The following is a 22,195-nucleotide window of genomic DNA, read 5'->3' as shown; positions in this document are numbered from 1 at the left end:
GGCCTCAATCTCTGCTGGTAGCTCAGCTTAAGGGACTCAACTTAATTTGGAAGTGCTCACGTGAAGGGCCAGAAAAGTAATTTTTGGAGGTCTCACCACATCTCTCACACACACACACACACCTCCACACACACACACACACACACACACCTCCACACACACACACACACCTCCACACACACACACACACCTCCACACACACACACACACCTCCACACACACACACACACCTCCACACACACACACACACACACACACCTCCACACACACACACCTCCACACACACACCTCCACAATGACAGTTAAGGGTGGGGGCTGTTGGATTTCCCATTGCCTATTCCATCTGTGGCTGTCATGGGCAACGTGATTTAAAGGGGTGCATGCTAATGTTTCTTTAGCTTTAAATTTGTGTTTCTGGCCATACTATTGTGGAGGAAAGAAAGTTTCCAAGTATCCTTCAACATTCATAGAGGTTCTATTGAGTTTGGAAAGTGTCCAGTTGTTAGGCTGTGATAGTGGGGTAATACAGGGACTTTGGTGTGTTAGATGCCCCCAGACATGCTTCCCCTGCTGTCACAGTTGCATTCCAGAGGTGTTGGCATCATTTGCTGAGGTGTCATAGTGGACTTGGTGACCCTCCTGAGTCGAATAGTGGTTTCCCCTGAAACAAGCATTTTTTTCCCCATAGACTATAATGGGATTTGATATTTGGTCGAATAGTCGAATATTGAGGGTCTACTCGAAACGAATATCGAATATTTCTCTACTCGTTCATCTCTAAACATTATGTGGTTGGATTTTTCATCAGTCAGTTGATTTCCACAATACCAGTATTAGGAACATTATAAAACATCTCCTAAATATCCCCTTACCTTCTCCAACCGAACATCACAAGACAAATTATTTGTAAGATGACTGTCAAAAGGATTTATTTCATTTTTGTCCAAGAAAACCTTTCTTGAATCCTACACAATAATCAAAGGTGAATATTTTGTGTGTTCGCCGTTAACTTGTTGATGCCTCATATATTCTACCTGCGGCACCTCCTGTTTTTATTGGCACAATCTGTCATGAATGTTGAGTTGAAAAAGAAAGATAGTTATCTTAAAGGTTACATTACGTGTCTGGGAAACTGAATGATGCACAGGCTGAGATCATTACTAGATGTTCTCCTCCGCAGACTAAGATGCACCAAGCGACGTCATGAAAAGATAATGCTTGAAAAATCTGCATAGGTTCATCCAAAATGCTCTGCCTGCCATTAGACGCGTTCTCAGTGCCTGGGTGTGCGTGCTATGAATAATCACAAGATAATGTCAGCATAATCCACACTGCCTTATGTAAGCGCAGAAAAGAGCTTTTTTTATTATTGTATTTTTAAACGATTTTAACACACACTTGCTAGTCCTAATCTTAACCCTAAAATATAGTACATGGTCTCAAAGTACTTCCTAAGTTATATGGATATTGAAATTTGTAGACAATTGAAATTTAAACATTTTTGCAAATTTAAATAATTCAAAATTCTACAGATTTTCTCTAACATCTTAGTAATGAGAGTTTTTACCTTGATATGATGCCATTGGATAAGACCATAAATGCAACTTTCTACGGTCTGGGACTTGTCAGCCATACCTATGTCCCCAGAGTTGTTTACTTCCACGTCAACAAACAGGAAGAAATGACCACTTACGTTAGGTTCAGACTAGCTTTTGGGTTTCCGTCTTTTGATTCCACATGGGAACTTGAATGATGGACACCCTGTCCTCTTAAAAAGTGGTTACATGCGGATCCCATAGACTATAATGTGTCCCTTGAAGTGCTGTTCTCTCCACTGATTTTGTCACGCTTGTGTCTATGCCCAGACCCAAAATCCAGACTGCAGACTGCACTGCTAAGGGAACGGGGAGGGAAACTTTCTCTGACGCTACGGCGGCTAGCTAGCTCCTGCCTGCGGGTGGTGGTCAGTTGTTCCCAAGCTAGCCTTGGCCCCGACAACTCCTGGCTCTCTAACACATAGGCCTAGCCGACAGATAGGGCAAGAGCTACAAGAGAGCTAAGGACTGGGGATTCTAAGGTGGTCACCCCTGCAGAAACCAAGGGGTAGCTGCAGACAAAACAAATAGGATGGGGTGTGCTGCACAACAGACACGCAGCACAACACAATATGCAACAAGAGAATGAGGAGAGGGACAGTGGAGAGGTGAGGAAAGGGTTAACACAGGACTGGAGCGAAACAAACTGGAACCCAAACTTCCTCACAAACACCAAGACAGTTACAGGCAACCAGATCTGAAGGACAGGGCAGAGTAGAAGTGTGGAGGGGAAAACCAGACACACACAAGGTAACACTCACACCACTTCCTAGTCAGCTGAAGTTCCAAAACCACTCCTCCTCCCTGAGCCGCAAATTCTATGTAGTATACAACAAAAACCGGCAACTAGTGAAGCCAGCCCTCCTCCTTATACAGGCCCCATAATCGTTCCATAGGATAATGACAACGACCAACACCTGAGGTTCGCTCCAGAGAACCTCAAGTATACTATGAAGGCTGATACCAAATGGACAAACAGAATGGACTGATGGCAAGGAAACCACCCGAAGATCACAGAACCCCGGATCAAATCCCCACCAGAAAAATACACAATTTTATTACGAGAATTCAGGTCGTGACAGATTTTAAAGGGATTCTATCATTAGAATCCCTTTTTTAGCTAAGAACACATTGAAATAGCCCTAAGAAAGGCTATTCTTCTTTTACCTTCTTTTTTCTGATCCATGCCGCCGTTCCTGAGAAATTTCTTATTTCTTCCATATGTAAATGAGTTTTAAAACTCTTTAGCGACGCCTCTGTTTTCTTCTACCAGCTGCCTCTTTGCTGTGTCACCGGCTGCATCTTCATCTAAAAGTTTCAGCTGCACACGTCCGTCGGCCATTTTCCTGTGGCCTCTTACATGAGCGCCTATTGGACCAAATGCGCAAACATGCGCAGTTAGCACTTTTGGATGAAAATGCAGCCGGTGATGCTGCAAAGAGGCAGCTGGTAGAAGAAGACAGAGGCGTCACTGGAGGGTTTTCAGACAGCACACGGGATGCCCCTGTGCTGTTTGAGCAAAGCTGAACGTCCCCTGGGCTGTCTGAAAACTCATATACGTATGGAAGAAATAAGAGTTTTCTCAAGAACAGTGGCACAAATCAGAAAAAGAAAGCTAGGAGAAGAATAGACTTTCTTAATGCTATTCCGACATGTTCATAGCTAAAAAAGGGATTCTAAAGATAGAATCCTTTAAAGGGATTTTACCATTAAAACCTCTTTTTTTGTGGATAAGATGTCAGGCTCCAGGCTATTCGTCTCTTACCTTTAGATGTGATCTCCGCCACGCCGTTCCTTAGAAATACCGGTTTTTACCGGTATGTAAATTAGTTCTCTCGCAGCGATGGGGGCGGGCCCCAGCACTGAAAATGCAATGGGGGTGTCCCCACTGCAGGTCGAGAACAGGATCCTGTGACGCCTCTATCTTTGGCTGGATCCTCCCCTTCTCCAGCCGAAGATAGAGGTGTTGCAGGATCGTGTTCTCGACCTGCAGTGGGGACACCCCCATCGCATTTTCAGTGCCAGGGCCCACCTCCATTGCTGTGAGAGAACTAATTTCTAAGGAACGGCGCGGCGGAGATCACATCCAAAGGTAAGAGACGAATAGCCTTTCTAAAGGCTATTCCGACGTCTTATCCACAAAAAAGAATTTTTAATGGTAGAATCCCTTTAAGCAGAATCTGTGGTGGAGTTTCATACATAGTCTCCAATGCAGATGTGAACAAAGCCTTAGCCAGTCACTAACAGCAGCTTTGACCAGTGATTGGTTGAAAGGTCATTTCTTGTTTCCTTTGTGTTGAGACAGAACCCAAAAGACGGAAACCCTGTCCACTTAAAAATCAGTTACGCATGGAAACTCATGGACCCCATAGACTATAATATGGTCCTTGTAGTACTTTTCTCTCTACCAAGGAGGTGGATTGTCATACATAGGCTCCAATGCAGATGTGAATGAAGCCTTAGCCAGTCACTACTGTAGGGACTGTAGGATTATAGGTTGGACTTGATGGACTAATTTCTTTATCCAACCTCATCTACTATGTAACTATATGTAACTAGATACAGCAGCTTTGACCAGCGATGGGTTGACAGATCACTTCTTGGTTCCTTTGTGTCAAGAGAGTCTAGGAAGTAGAGACTGGTGGGGTATGTTGGTTTTCTTAGTCTCTTAGACATACAGTCCTTGGAAGAATATTGCACATTGCGCAGAACCACCATAGAGACCCCCTGGATGCATTTTATACCTCTGCACCCCCTATAGCTACACCCCTCTGAATCTCTGTAGGTATAATAACTAAAAACACAATGGTGATACAGAAGATGGCAACGTGGAGAGGCAGCAGTGAGTGAGTTTCTAGATAAAACTAGGAAGTATAAGAAAGCGAGGCTTAAGTGAAGAGCGCTATACATAGCCCAAGTAGCGGCACCTTTGGCATCAGTGAAAGGTCTAATATTCATTATTTACAATTGTGAAGAACAACTTTGCTTTAGCTGTCGTCGAGTTACATTTGAATTTTTTGCTTGAATCGTTTCTCAAATATTTATGGGATTGAACAGTAAAAAGTAGCAAATGTAAGTTCTAAAGCATGTCAAGAAAACGAGCGGTAACATAAAAGCGAGGAGATTCCTGGCATCTTTCCTAGAACTAAAACTACACAGGAGTAACAAAATGTCAGCCACTTTTTCGGCGTTGCGAGATCATTTGTTACAGAAAAAGAGATTGAAATCCCTCATAATTGTTTATCTTAATTGAATCAGAACAGTCTCTAAGCAGCAATAGCCGCACAGGCAGCAAATAACTGTTTTAAATTGTTTTGGCTTTATAAGACGGGATGTTTAGCTTCTGATGAGCATAATTTGTCCAGAAGCCAATTAGTATGTGATTTATTGTATTGTATTCCAAATTTGACATTTTAGAATTTTCTGAGTTTTTAGGTTTACATTAGAATGCATTCAATAGACCTGATTTGTAAAGCATTTAGCCACGTACTGCTGTGCTATGTTATCTGTGTTTTTCTTCAGCCGCAGTTTAGTCACACGAAAACCATCGCTGGGATGACTCATATGCAGCCTGTCATTAGTCTCCACTGCGAACAAACCCACTGCAGTGATTATCGCGCAGGATATGAGAATCGGTTTGCACGCTCAGGTAGTGAGGAGAGACAGATCACTTGTAGGTATCTTCTATTTGCTTTCATTTAGAAAGGGTAAAAAAAAATGCAGCATGGAAGAAATAATGTAATAAATAAAGTTATAATACATACCAGCGATGCGATGCACTTAAAGAGGATCCTCGGGCACATGCGGTTTTATATACAGTGCGCAGAATTCCGTTCTGCGCCCGGGGGCTGGAGATCTCTAACAGCACCGATCTCTCCCCACTGTCAGAAAGACATTCCTGACAGTGTGGGTGGGCTGTGAGGAACGCAGTACATAGACTTGTACTGGGGGGAGGTTCCTCACCACTCAGCGTTATTCCTGGGCGATAAGGAACGCCCCCTCCGACCGTACAGGACTATGGACGAGTATTGTCAGGAGGGCATTCCTCACAGCCCAGCTAGACTGTCAGGAATGCCCTTCTGACAGTGGGCACACATCGGTGCTGAAACTAACAGCACCGATAAATCTGAATCCAGCGCATTATCAGCTTTCTAGCAGTATGTAAAATCGCATGTGCCCACGGACATAAAAGGTCCTCTTTAAGTAAAGTCAGTGCATTTTAGAGATTTAGAATTTAAAGGGAATATCTAGGATTAGAATTTTTTAAACTATTACTATTATTTTACAGAAATGGCACTGCTCTTTCCCAAAATTTGATTCAGTATGCTGGTCAACCACATTCCGTTAAAGGGGTTGTCCCACGAAATGGAGAATGAAGGGCTTTTCTCCAGCTCCACATTCAACCTGGGTGCAGCCAGGATGAATGTAGGTGGGGCTGGTGGTGGTCGGTGCTCCAATTCACTTCTATGGCAGTTTCAGAGATTGCCAATTCCTACACTCTGGCTACACAGTGACTGTGCTCAGGATGAATGAGGAGCAGGACAAAAGGTCTTGCAAGCTTCACTTTGTGAAACAACCTCTTTAAGGCTGGTAGTCACACACAGTGGACAAAATTTAGCAATGTGTTCTCCTGAAAACCACCAATTGGATTTTTTTTTTTTTTTTGCAGAAGGTATGGGATGGGTCCAAATTTGCAAGATATGCCTAGGAGTTGTGGCAGGGGCTGAATATGTCAATCATAGCTGAAGGGGCAGGATTGGGTGGTGATTCTGGAAGAGAGATGCAGTACATTCAGCTTTCTGAAAGGAAAGATTGGCAAATCTGACCTACCCCTAAGGCATTTGGAGGTTGACTTTTTGCATATGTGCATTGCTTCATCAGTTTATGGCCACAAAGGCACTGCATGTTTCTGATCCTATCAAAAACAAGCCTGTTTTTAAATAAACACATCAGTTCATAGTTTTTTTTTTTTCTATTTTTGAGACAGAAAGCCTGTTCTTTTTACAATGTTCTTTACTGTCTTCAAAGAAGAGTTAAAACTGGGTCCAGACTTAAAGGGGTTTTCTGGATAAAAAATATTACAAAAAAGGTCTGTTAGTGCTATCAATGGGTGAATAAATGCCACTAAATACCTTTAGTAGTGTTTTGAGTGATTTCTGGGGTTCTCACTGAGCTCATTGCATCCTCTGTGTTTGTTTACATCTATAACTTCCTCTTCTGTGTTTCCTACAAGTTCCAGGATGCCTCCCTTTCATTAACTGACCCCTCCCTTTCTCCCACACTCCCTCTCCCTATTTCCTTAGCTAGCCCGCCCACTACAGCTATAAATATAATACTAGATATCCCTTCCTCTCACACTCATTGTCTCCCTCCTTTTTCCCTAGCTAGCCAGCTCACGCATGCGCAATAACTCACTGCACGTGTCGCTAATGACGCAAAGGTAAGGAAGGAAAGGTAAGTATGCTGGGACTGTTGTAGTAAGGGGTGGGGACAGGAAGTGAGGAGATGGGAGGGGAGGGCTGGAGAAAGGAGCAGTGTAGTGAGAGGAGGGGACGAGAGGCAAGGAGATGGGAGGGCAAGGCTGGAGACATGAGCAGTGTAGTGAGGGGACAGGACAGGAAGTGAGGAGATGGGAGGGCTGGAGACAGGAGAAGAAGGCAGGAGAGAGAGGGGAGATATATTATGTGACCCCCGTCTCCGGTACTGGAGAGACGGAGAGTCACAGGATAAGATGTGACCGCCCCAGCAATCTGGGTAAATATTCACTTTTGTTAATAAAAGTAAATTATAAAGTAGATGGGGGTGGGTGTTTAGTTTAATTTTTTTTTTATCCTGGACAACCCCTTTAATGCCATTAGGAAGGAATGTTTTTAAATTTCCAAAACGCATAGCATAAAAACCTACAATGCTTTATCATCTGCTATGACCCTCGGGTTACTATGGAATTAATTTTTAATGAGCAAATAAAAGTTATATTTTAATCGCCTGGTCCAAGCTGGATTCCTTTCCTACACAACCCCTTTAATGGTTTCCTTAATATTACATATGACATATTGCTAAAAATGCAAACCAACTGCAAAAGTAAAAACTCAACACAGTTTAAGGTAGAATAAACTGGGGAAAAGAACACTGGATGGCTAGAAAACATTAGAAAACCTGTGTGCTCATCACATGACCATGGACCGTAAATCACATGACCATGGTCAGACTTTTATCCACTAGAAGTAACAGAATGAATGACAGCAAGCCGAGATCTAGAAAACTATGAGGAATTGATACAGAAAGTATATTGGAAAATTGTATAACTTTTTATTGTACATTTGTTTGTCAATATTGGTCTGCAAGTGGCCAACCCCTTTAAGATCTATTAAAGAACCACCTTCCTTACCATAGGGATGTGTCCTACCTTTAGACATTGACTAGACAGTGTCAGACCATGTAGAAACATAGCCCCGATTAGTAACAAAAAGGGGAGATAACAGATCTAAGATATCACAGAATTCTTATTTCATGGGTTTACAAGTCCTCTTTACCAGAACATCTCCAAGAGTCCTTAGTCAAATAGAACATTTCTAAAACCATTGTTAGAATAACTTCTTATTTGTGTGCTTCTGAAATTCCCAAATCTCATTAGAGCCTGGTCATTAAATTAGGAGAACGATACTGGATTTGCTTGGTAAGGGAGTAAAGGTGAAGATACAGACACTACAATGATATCCAAGATTTCCCACAGCACACAAACTAAACAGAACTGTTTCAAAAACCTGCAGAAACAGCAAAAAAAAAGTTCATCTCGATTTATAAAGCGAAGGTGTAATAGGAAACACTGGCATCAAAGAAGTTATTCTTACTGCCTTGTGTCTGCTATGGGTAGTTCATTTTGAGTTATACAAGTATTTTCGCAAATAAAAACATATCAGTGCTACGAGTCCATACCTTACATATTTCAATTAACTTTCTTCTCTATTGTGTCCACCTATGTCCTGTCCTAGACATGAACATGAGACCATGCCTTCTCTTCTGATCTCAAGTGATGGATGACACGACATATAGACGTCAAGTCAACATTTCTCTGCTAAAGTAACTCCCTCGATGTTTGGAATTAGGTTGTGAAGAACGTATTGGTGTCTCTCAAAGGGCCCAAAACCTTTATTCATCCAGGAAGGGTCTTTATTGAGTAACACTCTTAAATAGAGATGAGCGAACAGTAAAATGTCCGAGGTTCGATATTCGTTTTGAGTAGCCCCTCAATATTCGACTACTCGAATCGAATATTGAACTCTATTATAGTCTATGGGGGGAAAATGCTCGTTTCAGGGGTAGGCAATGTTCGATCAAATTATACTTACCAAGTCCACGAGTGAGGGTCGGGCAGGATCCTCCGAGAAGTCTTCTTCGTACAGCGTCCCCGCGGCATCTTCCGGCTCTGAATTCACTCTGCCAGGCATTGGGCCTGGGCAGAGCCGACTGCACATGCCTGCACTACAAGCGGGCATGCGCAGTCGGCTCTGCTCAGGCCTGATGCCTGGCAGAGTGAATGAAGAGCCGGAAGACGCTGCGGGGAAGTTGCACGGAGAAGACTTCTAAAGGTAGGAGAAGAACCAGCGTTGATTGGCCGACTGTATAGCATTCGGCCAATCAATGCTGGTTCTGCATCGAACTTTTACATTCGAACAGCAAGTGGTACTCGATCGAGTACGAGTATTTTGAATACCGTAGTATTTGATCGAATACCTACTCGATCGAGTACTACTCGCTCATCTCTACTCTTAAATACCAAATGTTCTGGGCTCAAAGGCCCCTTTCTCAGATAAGCTAAGACATACTTGGTCAGTATTGGATTGGCCTACCAGAGTACTAAAGGATTCCCTGGTTGGCCTAGACTCTAACACCATAATGGTGCCAGCAGAATTTGAAGGGTGCTATGGCTTATTTCTAAGGGGTGCTTGGTGGGGATGGGGGGGGGGGGGGGAGACCCCAGAGTCATTATATCTGGTGGACCCAAAGAAACTCATCCCAACACTGTGCTTCACATATCATCAATCTCGTGCAATTGGACTTGATTATTAAAATCACCTACTCAATTTGCACTACTGTACAGTAATATGTGATATATGGTCAGAGAACCCAATTGACTGAAAACCTTAACAGTGCATGTGTACAGGCTTGTACCCCTGAATCTGCGATGTGACATGGGGTATCGTGCAATATGTAGCTCTTGCTAAAACGTGTAACAAACCTCGCTCTCGCAAGAGATCAAGAAACATTTGCAGAGCAATTTGTAATGCAGAGGAATTGCCTTGGACATATGTTTAGAATACCGTATATACTCGAGTATAAGCCGACCCGAATATAAGCTGAGGCCCCTAATTTTACCACAAAAAACTGGGCAAACTTATTGACTCGAGTATAAGCCTAGGGGGGAAATGCAGCACTTTCAGACACAGGATACCTAATGTGTTTGTGTCATTTGCCTTGGAGCACTGGAGCCCTAGGACTGAATCCGACCAAGGGTAACATCTGCAAGGAGTTTGTATGAGTTTCCTCCTACATTCCTAGAGGGAACTTAGCTTGTGAGCCCTATATGGTATAGTGACTGATAATATCTGTACATTACAAGTAAGAGAAATAAAGGGTCCAGATATTTCATAATCTATAAATATAAATTTAAGTGTAAAATAGAACCATGAAATCAGTTACTTGGTTGTACCTGCAGTATACATTCAATGGTAGTTGCTATATTTTGTTCTTACATGATACTCTTTCAACTTGCTACCCTGAACTGTGTTGGGCGTAGAAGCCTTGCCACCCCACAGGACTGGTGCTGCGTTGTAACTACACTGAGTCTTTTTTCTTGAAACCCCCAAGATAGAGGTTGAAAGATTTGAGGACAAGTTCATGACACCAAAGATCACTGAGATGAGCAAAGACAAAAGTCACCTGGCTACACTGAAATATTCTCTTTACGTTTCCGATGCTGTTAATGTTGCCAATTATTATTTATTTTTATTAAAACCAGATAATGAAATCTATCACTTTTTCTAATATGTTTCAATTTTATGATTGGAGATTATTTATTACATTCTCTGTACATGCTTATGGGGGCTGCCATATTGCTGGAGTTTCTCCTCTGTTCCATGAACAGTTTTATGACCATTGGCAACAATAATCTGGAGACAACTAATTGATGTCTATGGAAGGAAGAGAAGAGTAAGAATAAGCGGTGACATTATCTATTTATTAGTGGATGCAATGATGTATCAGTGGTCTTAGTGATAGAAGCGTTATCTTCTATTGTAATACTGTCTGTGACGTAAATAAGGCAGCTGCTGCAAAGAAAACCACATCATTGGCAAATGTCAGTTTATGATTAGGCTGAAAGGTCAGAATGAAAATTGAAGACTTTAGAATATCTTGTAAAATATAAATAGTGACATGTAAAAAAAGAAAAAGAATGATCAAAAATTCATAAGACATTTGTTTAAAATTAAAAACTTTGATTTTGAAATTGTCCATTTTCTCATGACTCATTCCCTATTGTACCTTTGTTCTACTGAGAATTTTCTACATTAAAGTTGATACAACATGAATATAAAAAAAAAATCCAAGAAATATTAAATTGAAAATGATAGATTTAATAAAATTGCTAATTGTCCTCCTTAGCTCAGAAAGTATCCTTAGATACAATATTGTCTATTCCATTCCAACATGTGCTTCTGGGCCCTTCGGTGAAAGTCGATGTGGACACCTTGTGGACAACCACAGCTTCATAAGTTTAAAGTTAGCCAGACCACCATGGGTCTGAAGCAGGAGGTGCCCTGTCCATAAGAATAAACTGTAATTGGTGGAATAAAACTTTGGATGTTGTTGGGTCTTTGGTAAGGCAATCTGTGATTTATGGTGAAGATGACAATTTTGGGGCATGCCTAATTTGGTTCCAAAACTGGTGACTTTTTTTTCCTCCTTATGACCCTCACAGTATCTTTCCTCCAAGTGAGTCATGGGTGGAACTGAGCAGGATGGGCATAGTCTCCTATAGCCCAGTAGATTTATTATAACTTAAACCAAAAATTAGCGTAAATGATCTCTTGTATCTATGGCGGCTCCTAGATAGATTTGTGTTTCTGGCACATCTTAATACATTTTCCCCAGTGTTGTAAGGGAAAAATTACTGTCTCATATTTAGTTCTGCCGCTATCAGGATGGCTGAAGAAGTTCTCGTGTGGTGGAATCGCTACTGGAGAGCACTCCAGATCATGGCTTCACGGATCCTATAATAATGACTTGGGAGAATTGGGACTTTGTGTTAAACACCAATCAAATTATTCATTCATTTCATTTCTACTTCTGTGTTCCTGATAGACCACAACAAATAGGGCTTATCTTTTTACAGATTCTTTAAGGCTAAACATTTATAAAGCTTAAAGGAGTTTAGTTCTTAGGTTTTTTTTTTGTGTTTTTTTTTAGAAATGAGGCCAGTCCTGGCCTCAGCAGTGACAGGTTTTCAATGTGACGTTGACAGCTGCTGTTTCGGGCTGCCGATTGTGATTGTGACTGTCGGGGTAGTTATTGGCTGTATAGCAGTCACGTTGTCTATTTGAGGTCACTACTACAGTTGAGTAGACAAAGGCTTGCCAGCAGAATAGTACTGATGGTGCAGTAATATGTAGGTTAGTGTTGCATATTTTTTTAATTTTCACTGGAAAACACTGGCCATGTTTTTTTATAAAGACATCAAACCTGGAAACCCCTTCAAAATGAATATGCAACAGTCATCCTCGGACAGAGACATACTTGTCCTAATCCTCTGTTCATCATGTTGTAAATCAGATCATCAGATCTAATACCAATGACTTTCTACTAAAATAAGTGCTAAGGACTAGTAGTTAGAGATGAGCGAGTACTGTTCGGATCAGCCGATCCGAACAGCATGCTCCATAGAAATGAATGGATGCACCTGGTACTTCCGCTTTGATGGCGGCCAGCCGCTTAACCCCCCGCGTGCCGGCTACGTCCATTCATTTCTATGCGAGTGTGCTGTTCAGATCGGCTGATCCGAACAGTACTCGCTCATCTCTACTAGTAGCCTCTAAGGTTGAGTGATCGTGTTCGGAAAAGATCGGATTCCGATTGGCAATCGAGAAAATTTCACAATTGCCATCGGAATTCCGAACACAATCTTTTTAGGTGGGATCAAGATCGGTGATTATTTCCCACAATGCTTTGCTACTGGCCAAGCATTGTGGGAAAAGCTAACAATGTTAGCCTTCACACTGAGTATACGCTCCACTCATTCTAAGCGGAGTGTATACTCAGTGTGAAGGCTCCACTGTGGTTCCATAGGAATGAATGGAAGCAGCCGGCACACAGCCTTAACCCCCTGCGCGCCGGCTGCGTCCATTCATTCTAATGGGAGACTAGCTAACATCTCTAGTAGTTACTTACCTGCAGAGATGGCTGGTCCGGTGCCCGGTGTTCTAGTTCTTCTTCGCCTCGCTTTCCCCGCCTCCCAGGTTATTGTTTAAAGAGCTAGGAAGAAGGTACCCGCCCACACTCTCCTAACCTGGGAGGCAGGAGGCAGTGAGGCGAAGAAGAACGAGAACACCGGTCACTGGACCAGCCATCTCTGCAGGTAAGTGGACACCAGGGGGGACTAAGTCACCAGAGGATTAAAAAAAAATCCTCTGGCTACTTAGTGATTAAAAAAATTCTCTACACAGCGTGGATTCTAACAATTAAAGCGTTCAGTTGTTAGATTCCATGCTGTATAGTGAATAGGATTGTTTTTAAAATCTGATCTCCGATTAGTAAAAAAATCCCAATGACTTGCATTGGTATCGGAATTGGGATCGAGATCGGGTTCGAATGAAAAATGATCGGAAATTGGATTTCAAAATTGACCCTGAAAAGTCAAGATCGGCTCAACCCTAGTAGCCTCCCATCTGGCATGTCAACTACTGGTAAAACTACAACTACCATGGCTAAAAATTAGTAATTAGGGAGTTTAATTATACAATAGGAAACTTTTGATGCTTACATAGATGTTTTATCGTAAAGGGGTTGACTATGTTTTATGGGATAACATGCTGATCGCTGGGGTCCTGACCAATTGGACCTCCAACAATCACAAGAACAAGGGTTGAGCGGCAGGCTGAATACGTATACCACCATTCCATTTACTGCTTATGGGACTATCAAAGGTAGCCAAGTACAATGATCGTCTGTCTCTGGCAGTGCTATAGAAAATGAATGTATTGATAACGTCCATGCTTGGCCTGCCACTCCATATAGAGGTGGAAACAAAACTGATAGAATAAAACTCCAGTTGGTGGGTCTCCAGTCGTCGGATAGGGGATAACATTAAAACTCAGGCCATCCCTTTAATTAAACTCTACTTTAATAACAATGGAAACATCATACGAACAGCCTATAATATAAAAGCTATAGCTATAGCCATTTGACCAATATCAAGCAGTTGTTAGACTTGGAACGTCTGGGTCACAAAGGGTTAAAAAAAACCAAAAACAATTGCAGCAACTTAATTCAGACAATCCATACAATGACTTTCATAAAAGGACGCCAGGTTACCTGGGGAATAAACTGTACTTGTGGCCAAAGGTAAATGTCTTTTTATACTCTAATATGACTCAGTGCAATTCAGTGCACAAGTTATATAACTGTTCTTGAGAAAAAAGCCTAAAGCAAAGTTAAAAGAGAATGGATTTTCAAAAACTTTTAATAACGGAGCCTTGAAACACATCCTGAATAAAAGAGAGGTTAGAAAACAATCATTATTTCTAAAATGGGCTTACGCCGCAAAATAATCTCAGTGTGGCAGGAACGCTAAAGACCAGCTTTACTCTTTTTGTCTGTTCGTCTGTCTGGTGTAAAATACATGTATAAAGGGGATTTGCTACGGTTTTGACAGCACATTTGTGCGCTAAAAAGCTTGTAAGGTATACGTATACTGCCGCACCAAGCTGTACAAAAGCAATGAAAAATCTGTCGAAAACAAAGGTCTTGGAAAAAAAAACCTCCAGCCAGGCACCAATCTCTCCAAATCTACAATACTAGAGTGCAAGGTTGACAAACAGATGAGACAAGGTAAATAGTGGTAAATCCGATTCCCTGAGTAATTGGCATGGTAAAGATCAGAGACATAGCTATAGGGGGCAGTGGACATATAGTTTGGCTTACAGTTTGTGTGGGGAAGTTAGCTCGGTAGAAGCAGTGGTGCGGACCCAAACAGTCAAGACAGGGAAACAAAATGTGCAGCAAACTGGTTTATTTAGAAAAAACAGGAAAATAAATTAACCTGGACTTCAGGCAAAAATAAGCAAAACAAAATACAGCCTTAACTTCAGGCAAAAACTAAATATAAACCTGCTCGTCTGAGCAACTAAGTAAACAGAACAGATAACCTAACTATACTTATGGCTTACTTCCAGCCACACAAACAAAAGAGGAGCAATATAGTCTCACTTGACTCAGGGTTACAGGACAGAACCATACACCTACTTTCACCTCATGGAACTGCCTTGGAATGCAGGAGCTGCAGCCTTTTCTGGCCCAGTAATGAGCCCATGATCTACACGTGGGCTGAGGCCTACTCCAGATCCGCCCTGGACCACACATATGTCAGAAACCTAGGGGAGATATATCTGGACTCCAGCACTCTGCCTGTCACCTTCTCACATTTGCTAATTAAGAATGTAGTGAATTGACACATATTAGAAAATTATCTTTTTCACTTTAAGGTCAAAATAGTCATAGGGGGGCTTGTTTTTTGTGCACTCGTTTGTACTTTTATTTGTCACCACTTTGGAAAAGATTTAGTTTATTGATCATATTTTATTAACATTAGCTTTGTGGGATGGCAGAAAAATGTTCCAAATTTTGCATGATCCATTGAGCATCACAACTAACACTACATTACCTACTATACTCTACTTACTATATTTTGCTTTTCAGTACAATCGGTGATACGAAATTTATAGAATATTTTTTATGTTGTACTGCTTATTTAACATCATTTTTTTCTCCATCATTGGAGCTACGTGAGGGCTTTTTTTTTTTTTTTTGCGCATTCAGCTTTAGTTTCTCTTGGTGTCATCTGTTTGACTTAACAACTTTTTTGGTAATGTGACCAAAAAAAATAGCATTTTTTTTATTGCACTGGCTGTGTGGGATAAATAATGTTTTATTTTTATATTTTTATAGTATGGGTTTTTTTATGGGTTAATTTAAGATGGTGATGTGGAATTATGGGTTAATTTATGATGGTAATGTGGGGGCTTTCATTAGGCCTCCCATCACCATGACAATGTATTGCAATCACACTGGAATACATAAACAATAATAATGGCAGACTCTTACTTTATGGTTGCCTCTGTCTTTGGCACATTGCAATCACATTGCAGGGGTGACAAAGACAAAGGCAAACATAAAGTAAGAGTCTGCCATTATTATTGTTTATGTTGGCATCTAAGAGGTTAAGTGGCTGAAAATTGTGTTTTGACTAGAGATGAGCGAACACTAAAATGTTCGGGGTTCGAAATCCAATTCAAACAGCCGCTCACTGTTCGACTGTTCGAACGGGTTTTGAACCCCATTATAGTCTATGGGGGGAAATGCTCGTTTCAGGGGTACGCAACATTCGATCAAATTCTACTTACCAAGTCCATGAGTGAGGATCGGGCTGGATTCTTCTCCCTGTGCAGTGTCCCCGCGTCCTCTTCCGGCCTTGAATTCACTCTGCTAGGCATCGGGCCTGGGCAGAGCCGACTGCGCATGCCCGCACTACAAGCGAACATGCGCAGTCGGCTCTGCCCAGGCCCAATGTCTGGCAGAGTGAATTCAGAGCCGGAAGAGGACGCGGGGAAGCTGCACGGAGAAGACTTCTAAAGGTAGGAGAAGAACCAGCGTTGATTGGCCAACTGTATAGCATTCTGCCAATCAATGCTGGTTCTGCATCGAATCTTAACTTGGAACAGCTAGTAGTACTTGATCGAGTACGAGTATTTCGAATACCGTAGTATTCGATCGAATAACTACTCGATCGAGTACTACTCGCTCATCTCTAGTTTTGACCACTCACAGCCATTAGAGCAATATGCCAACTTTGTGTTTCAGCTGACTTTCTTTTCCGATGGAGTTAGCCTAGACACTCTGACTTTTTTTTATACAGTTTGTCTCTGAATTTATACTACACACAGTATACTATGGAGGAGGGAGGGGAGGGAGAGGATGGTAATTGATTTTTTGCCTCATACTGTGCAGTGCTAGACTCTTACCTTGAAACGTATCATAGTGTTAAAAGCGCTCCCTTAGGCCCCGTTCACACGGGACCGCATATTTTGGTCCCGATTTTGACGTGGTAAGCCGCGTCAGAATAGGACCAAAATGCGCTTGCAGTGACTGTCGCGGCTTCCGACAGTTGCGGCTTCCTTCTTCGGAGTAGACCCAAATGAATGGGCCTAGTCCGGAGGGTGCTGCCACGAGGCGGACGCTGGGACTGAACCCGCCTGAAGAAAGGGCAACTTGCTTCTTTTTTCCATGAGCGGGAACATACCGCTCACAGAAAAAAGGAAGCTAGTGGTCTACATAGACCTCTATTGCGAGGGGGCGGATTCTGAGATGGATTCAGCCTTGAAATCCGCCCCCTCTTGCCCATGTGAACGAACCCTTACTCAAACTGTTGCAGAGTTTAGCGGCTGCTATTATTTGTGTGCCTTTTCCAGCAGTCGCATTTTCCCCTCCCCTCTCCATATTACAAAGTTTCTTTCACCTGTACTTTTCATTTATGATAAGTAGGTATAATTGGAGGTACAATTTAATTGATTCCTTCCATTATTCTGGATATATTGAGCCAAGAAGAGAGATAAGAAAGGACATATCTATAATCCATACAATACAATAGATATATTATGAGTCCTTAGCGCACAGTATATATTTTTGTATGGCATTTTTTGAAATACTTGAATATCTTTTTTCTTAAACAGTATACGTCCCTCTATCTGAATATACGTCCCTCTATCAGTATAGAGAATCTAATAATAACACGTAGAGCTCACAGGGTATTTCACATTCTTCACTGCTACCATGTAGACCCACTATCAGTCCACAGACTACAGTCAGGTGTAAATTACATTTTCCTGAGTGCTGATCAATTTCCAGGGCATCAGGTGGGAATTTCAAAATCCTCCATTGATACGTAATGTTGTTACATTGCTTTTACCGCCGAGGAAGCAATACTGACCATAATAAACTGAATTAGCCATTATATAGAGCAGAGTTTTACATAGACTTTCCAATACCCTGACGAAGTGACTTGTTGGTGCTCCCTGACACTCAGCGCTGCCAATCGACACTTATCCTCTGAAACCCAACATAATGGAATATCAGGATATTCTAAAATTTTTATAACATTGAACTGGACCACTTCTGCCTGGGTTGCACTCTATAGTTTGTATAATATATATATATATATATATATATATATATATATTCTATATATATAGAATATATATTCTCCTAATACTGTTATTTACTCTTCTTTTTTTTCTTTATAACTCTAAGGCACATGCCTGATCACTGACTACAGTTTAGCCGCATCTGAAGTGTGGGATAGTTGGAAATCCACCTTCTGTCTCATCAGTCGCCCAAAATGTTGCTCTGTTGCCCAGTTGTGCTTTACACTGCTGCTTTGCTTGTTCAGTATGCCTAACCGCAAACTCAAAAGGAAGTAAATTTTCATCACAACATGAAGAAGAAGATGGGCAACAGAATCACCTCCTTCATAAAGAAATAACATTATCAGATGCCCATATTGACATAGCCTTAAATGGAAATCCAAAGGGAGTTTATCACCATGACTAAGCTTTGCAGCCTTGCAGATAGATAGGTTAACGTCAAGTGAATCCGTGTTTTCCCCTCCATTTCTGAGATACCGCATTATGCAAATAAGCTCTTTGGAGCAACAAGGGTGTTGCCACTTCTTTGACACTATGGCAATGCCCCTTTTTTCTCCAATAAATAAAAGAGACCATATCTTGGCAACAGAGGCCGGATTTACAAGGGGAAACCACTGCCTGATTCGGGAGACTCTAACCTATCTATCTGTATAATTGGATTGGTTCTGGTGACTTCTTGTAAACTATAGAAAGGTAACTGAAATTTACTCACAGCTTTCAATCTCCAGTGTGCAGTTCTGTTCATCTAGTGGGTATCGACGTAGATCCATCATGCAAGCAGCTGTGGTGGTAATCCTAAAATAAAAAATATGAAGTATTTGAAATACAGTAATTTGATGTACAGTAGTATGTGATATAACTTCATTTGTAGTATGTTGTATAGTCTAACATGTTATTAACATACTGTATGCAAAAAAATAGCACTAATATAAATTAAATGGCTGTTTCAGTATTAAATGGGTTGTTCTGGGAGTAGTAATTTACTTCTCTGGTCCTGGGGGTGACATCACGACCCCCATGTCGTGTAACCTGAAGCAGTGTTACTACCCCCTCTTTCCACAATCTCATAGGTAATTAGGTGCCTGTGCTATGTGGCTGACTGTCTATAATAAAGACAGCCCCTATAGCACAGGCTTTTCGGAATTGAACCCAGGGGTTGTGGCCTGATTCAGACAGCTGGGTCATGTCCTTGGGGCCACCACCTGGAGTTGCTACTTCTCCTTCCTCTTCTTTCAAGTTCACCACTGGTTACGTGTTCTATGGGAACTTGCTTTTCTATAGTCTGCCAGTGCATATATACTATGTGATCAAACGTATCCAGACACCTGGCTGAAAAGTACAAGTTTGTGGCGCCCTCCATCGATAATGGAGGGGGCTTGCACCCCTTGTTGTTTTGCGTGGCACTATCACGGCACAGGCCTACATTGATGTATTAAACACCTTCTTGCTTCCCACTATTGTAGAACAATTCGGGGATGGCGATTGCATCTTACAACACGATGGAGCTCCTGTTCATACTGCACGGCCTGTGGCGGAGTGGTTACACCACAATAACATCTCTGTAATGGACTGGCCTGCACACAGTCCTGACTTGAATCCTATAGAACACCTTTGGGATGTTTTGGAACGCCGACTTGATGCCAGGCCTCACCGACCTACATGGATACCTCTCCTCAGTGCAGCACTCAGTGAAGAATGGGCTGCCATTCCCCAAGAAACCTTCCAGCACCTGATTGAACGTCTGCCTGCGAGAGTGGAAGCCGTCATCAAGGCTAAGGGTGGCCAACACCATATTGTATCCAGCATTACCCATGGAGGGCGCCACCAACTTGTAAGTCATTCTCAGCCAGGTGTCCGGATACTTTTGATCACATAGTGTAGGTAACTGGGTTCGCCTCCTAAAAGACCACAACTAGCTTTTTATTGCTTTTACTATACTATACACATACAAAAATGGAAAGTCGTGCATCTTAGTGCATTTCCATGTTGTATCTGTGTATGAGCCAGGGGCTTTTGTTTGTCTTGGATTATTTTTCAACAATCGCCTAACGTTGTATCTATGAAAAATGGATCACGCACGGATGACGTCAGCTGTCTTTGTACTAACTAGACATTCAGGGTCCCTCATTACGAGACCCAGACCCATTATCTCCACAACCACAAAGCTTCCTACCATCTTATATGATTATGGCTCCTATAGGCCATTGTCTGCTTCTTCCTCAGACAGGTAGCCTTGTGGGAAGGGTTTCTCACATTTCACCTATAGAACCTTTCCATCTCTCTGATAATGAAGCTTCATTAGCAGCCCATTGGTCTGCAGATCACAATGAAACATCCAACGTTCTTGGACTTTTTTTTACTTCCATCCTCCTTTCCTATGGAGAAATGAACACTTTCTTGACCTAAATATGCCAACAGTCACACTGCCATAATTCTTATAGGAATCTCCCTTTAGCGGCAGCTTTTTTCTTTATACAGCAAACTCATATTTCCTATGTCTTCCCTGTTGTCAGGTTGTTTATGACAGTCTTTCCTTTGTGACTCACTCGCAGTCACAGACCTAGTACAGGAACAGAGATAAAATTACAGGATCGTGGTGGAAAATCAAAAAATTAGAACTCCTCTATAGCTGAATTAAAAGGGTTTGACATTGAAGATCCATCCTTATGATCAACTCCTGGCACTACCACCGATCAGCTGTGTGGATAGTCTGCGCTGCACCCAGAGTGCTCCAGCTTCTTCATTGCTACATACATTGTTTATTGCTGTATATTGTATATTGTATAGGTGCTGTGTTTGGTGCTGCAGCTCAATCCCATTCATTTGCAGCAAGGCCATATGACAAGTGAAAGCGGGGGTACCAGGTTTCGAATAATAATCCTGTAAAACCCCCATCACCTTCTTTTCAAGCACTCCTGTAATAGAGTTCTTTGCAGTCACCTTATGTTAAAGGGGTTGTCCATTTTGACAATCCCTTTTTGTTAGAAAGGTCCTCTGAAAATAATTTAGGTCATTGTTAGAGATGAGCGAGTAGTACTCGATCGAGTAGGTATTCGATCGAATACTATGGTATTCGAAATACTCGTACTCGATTGAGTACCACTCGCTGGTCGAATGTAAAAGTTCGATGCAGAACCAGCATTGATTGGCCGAATGCTATACAGTTGGCCAATCAACGCAGGTTCTTCTCCTACCTTTAGAAGTCTTCTCCGTGCAGCTTCCCCGCGGCGTCTTCAGGCTCTTCCGGCTCTTGATTCACTCTGCCAGGCATTGGGCCTGGGCAGAGCCGACTGCGCATGTCCGCTTGTAGTGCGGGCATGCGCAATTGGCTCTGCCCAGGCCTGATGCCTGGCAGAGTGAATGAAGAGCCGGAAGACGCTGCGGGGACGCTGCAAGGAGAAGACTGCTCGGAGGATCCAGCCCGACCCTCACTCGTGGACTTGGTAAGTATAATTTGATCGAACGTTGCCTACCCCTGAAATGAGCATTTTCCCCCCATAGACTATAATAGGGTTCAATATTCAATTCAAGTAGTCGAATATTGAGGGGCTACTCGAAACGAATATTGAACCTCGGACATTTTAATGTTCGCTCATCTCTAGTCATTGTCCCACCACCCAGGCAATAACCTGCAAAAAAATTTATCAGCAAGGGCTCCGGGCATACCAAAGAAAGACATATATATTTGGCCTTTTTTGGAGATTGCATTGTTCGTTTATTTCTGTAAAATTGACTTGAAAATTTTCAAAAAAAAAAAAAAAAAAGTCCCCCAAAATACGGAAAATACCATGAACTTGCCTATAAGATTCATGGCACAAAATGAAGTGATCCCCCCAAGTCCATAGGAAACAGTGCAACAATATCTTCCGAAAACAGAGACATAATATTTAGCAATTCCCTTTTTTTCCAGAAACCTAATAAGGGATTTGAAAACATTAACATAACATAGACATTTTCAGTACAACTCCCAAGAATCCCTTGACTTAAAATCCAGTGGGTGTCTATGAGGTGCGCGCCATATGCTCAGAGTAATTACATTATCCCAATACCTTCCACCACAATGCTCCCTCTGAGCACCTCCACCGGTTTCTCTGCAGTGACAATATTGCTCAGGTTTGTTTTTTTTTT

The 22,195-nt window shown here is 42.0% G+C and overlaps 1 protein-coding gene across 3 annotated transcripts in view; it reads right to left on the bottom strand.

The window, feature by feature from the left end:
• The window catches only part of GABRB1 (gamma-aminobutyric acid type A receptor subunit beta1), a 374,792-nt gene that overhangs the window by 85,578 nt on the left and 267,019 nt on the right, over nt 1-22,195 (bottom strand). For all 3 annotated transcript variants that reach the window (XM_075261617.1, XM_075261616.1, XM_075261615.1), the window contains one exon: nt 18,780-18,862. In XM_075261617.1, coding sequence (XP_075117718.1) covers nt 18,780-18,862 — 83 coding nt within the window. The remainder of the gene's footprint in view (nt 1-18,779; nt 18,863-22,195) is intronic.

This window comes from Leptodactylus fuscus, chromosome 1, assembly GCF_031893055.1.
Source record: "Leptodactylus fuscus isolate aLepFus1 chromosome 1, aLepFus1.hap2, whole genome shotgun sequence".
Lineage (NCBI taxonomy): Eukaryota > Metazoa > Chordata > Amphibia > Anura > Leptodactylidae > Leptodactylus > Leptodactylus fuscus.
Note: the sequence above shows the minus strand (reverse complement) of the source record. Positions and strands in the feature narration are given on the sequence as shown.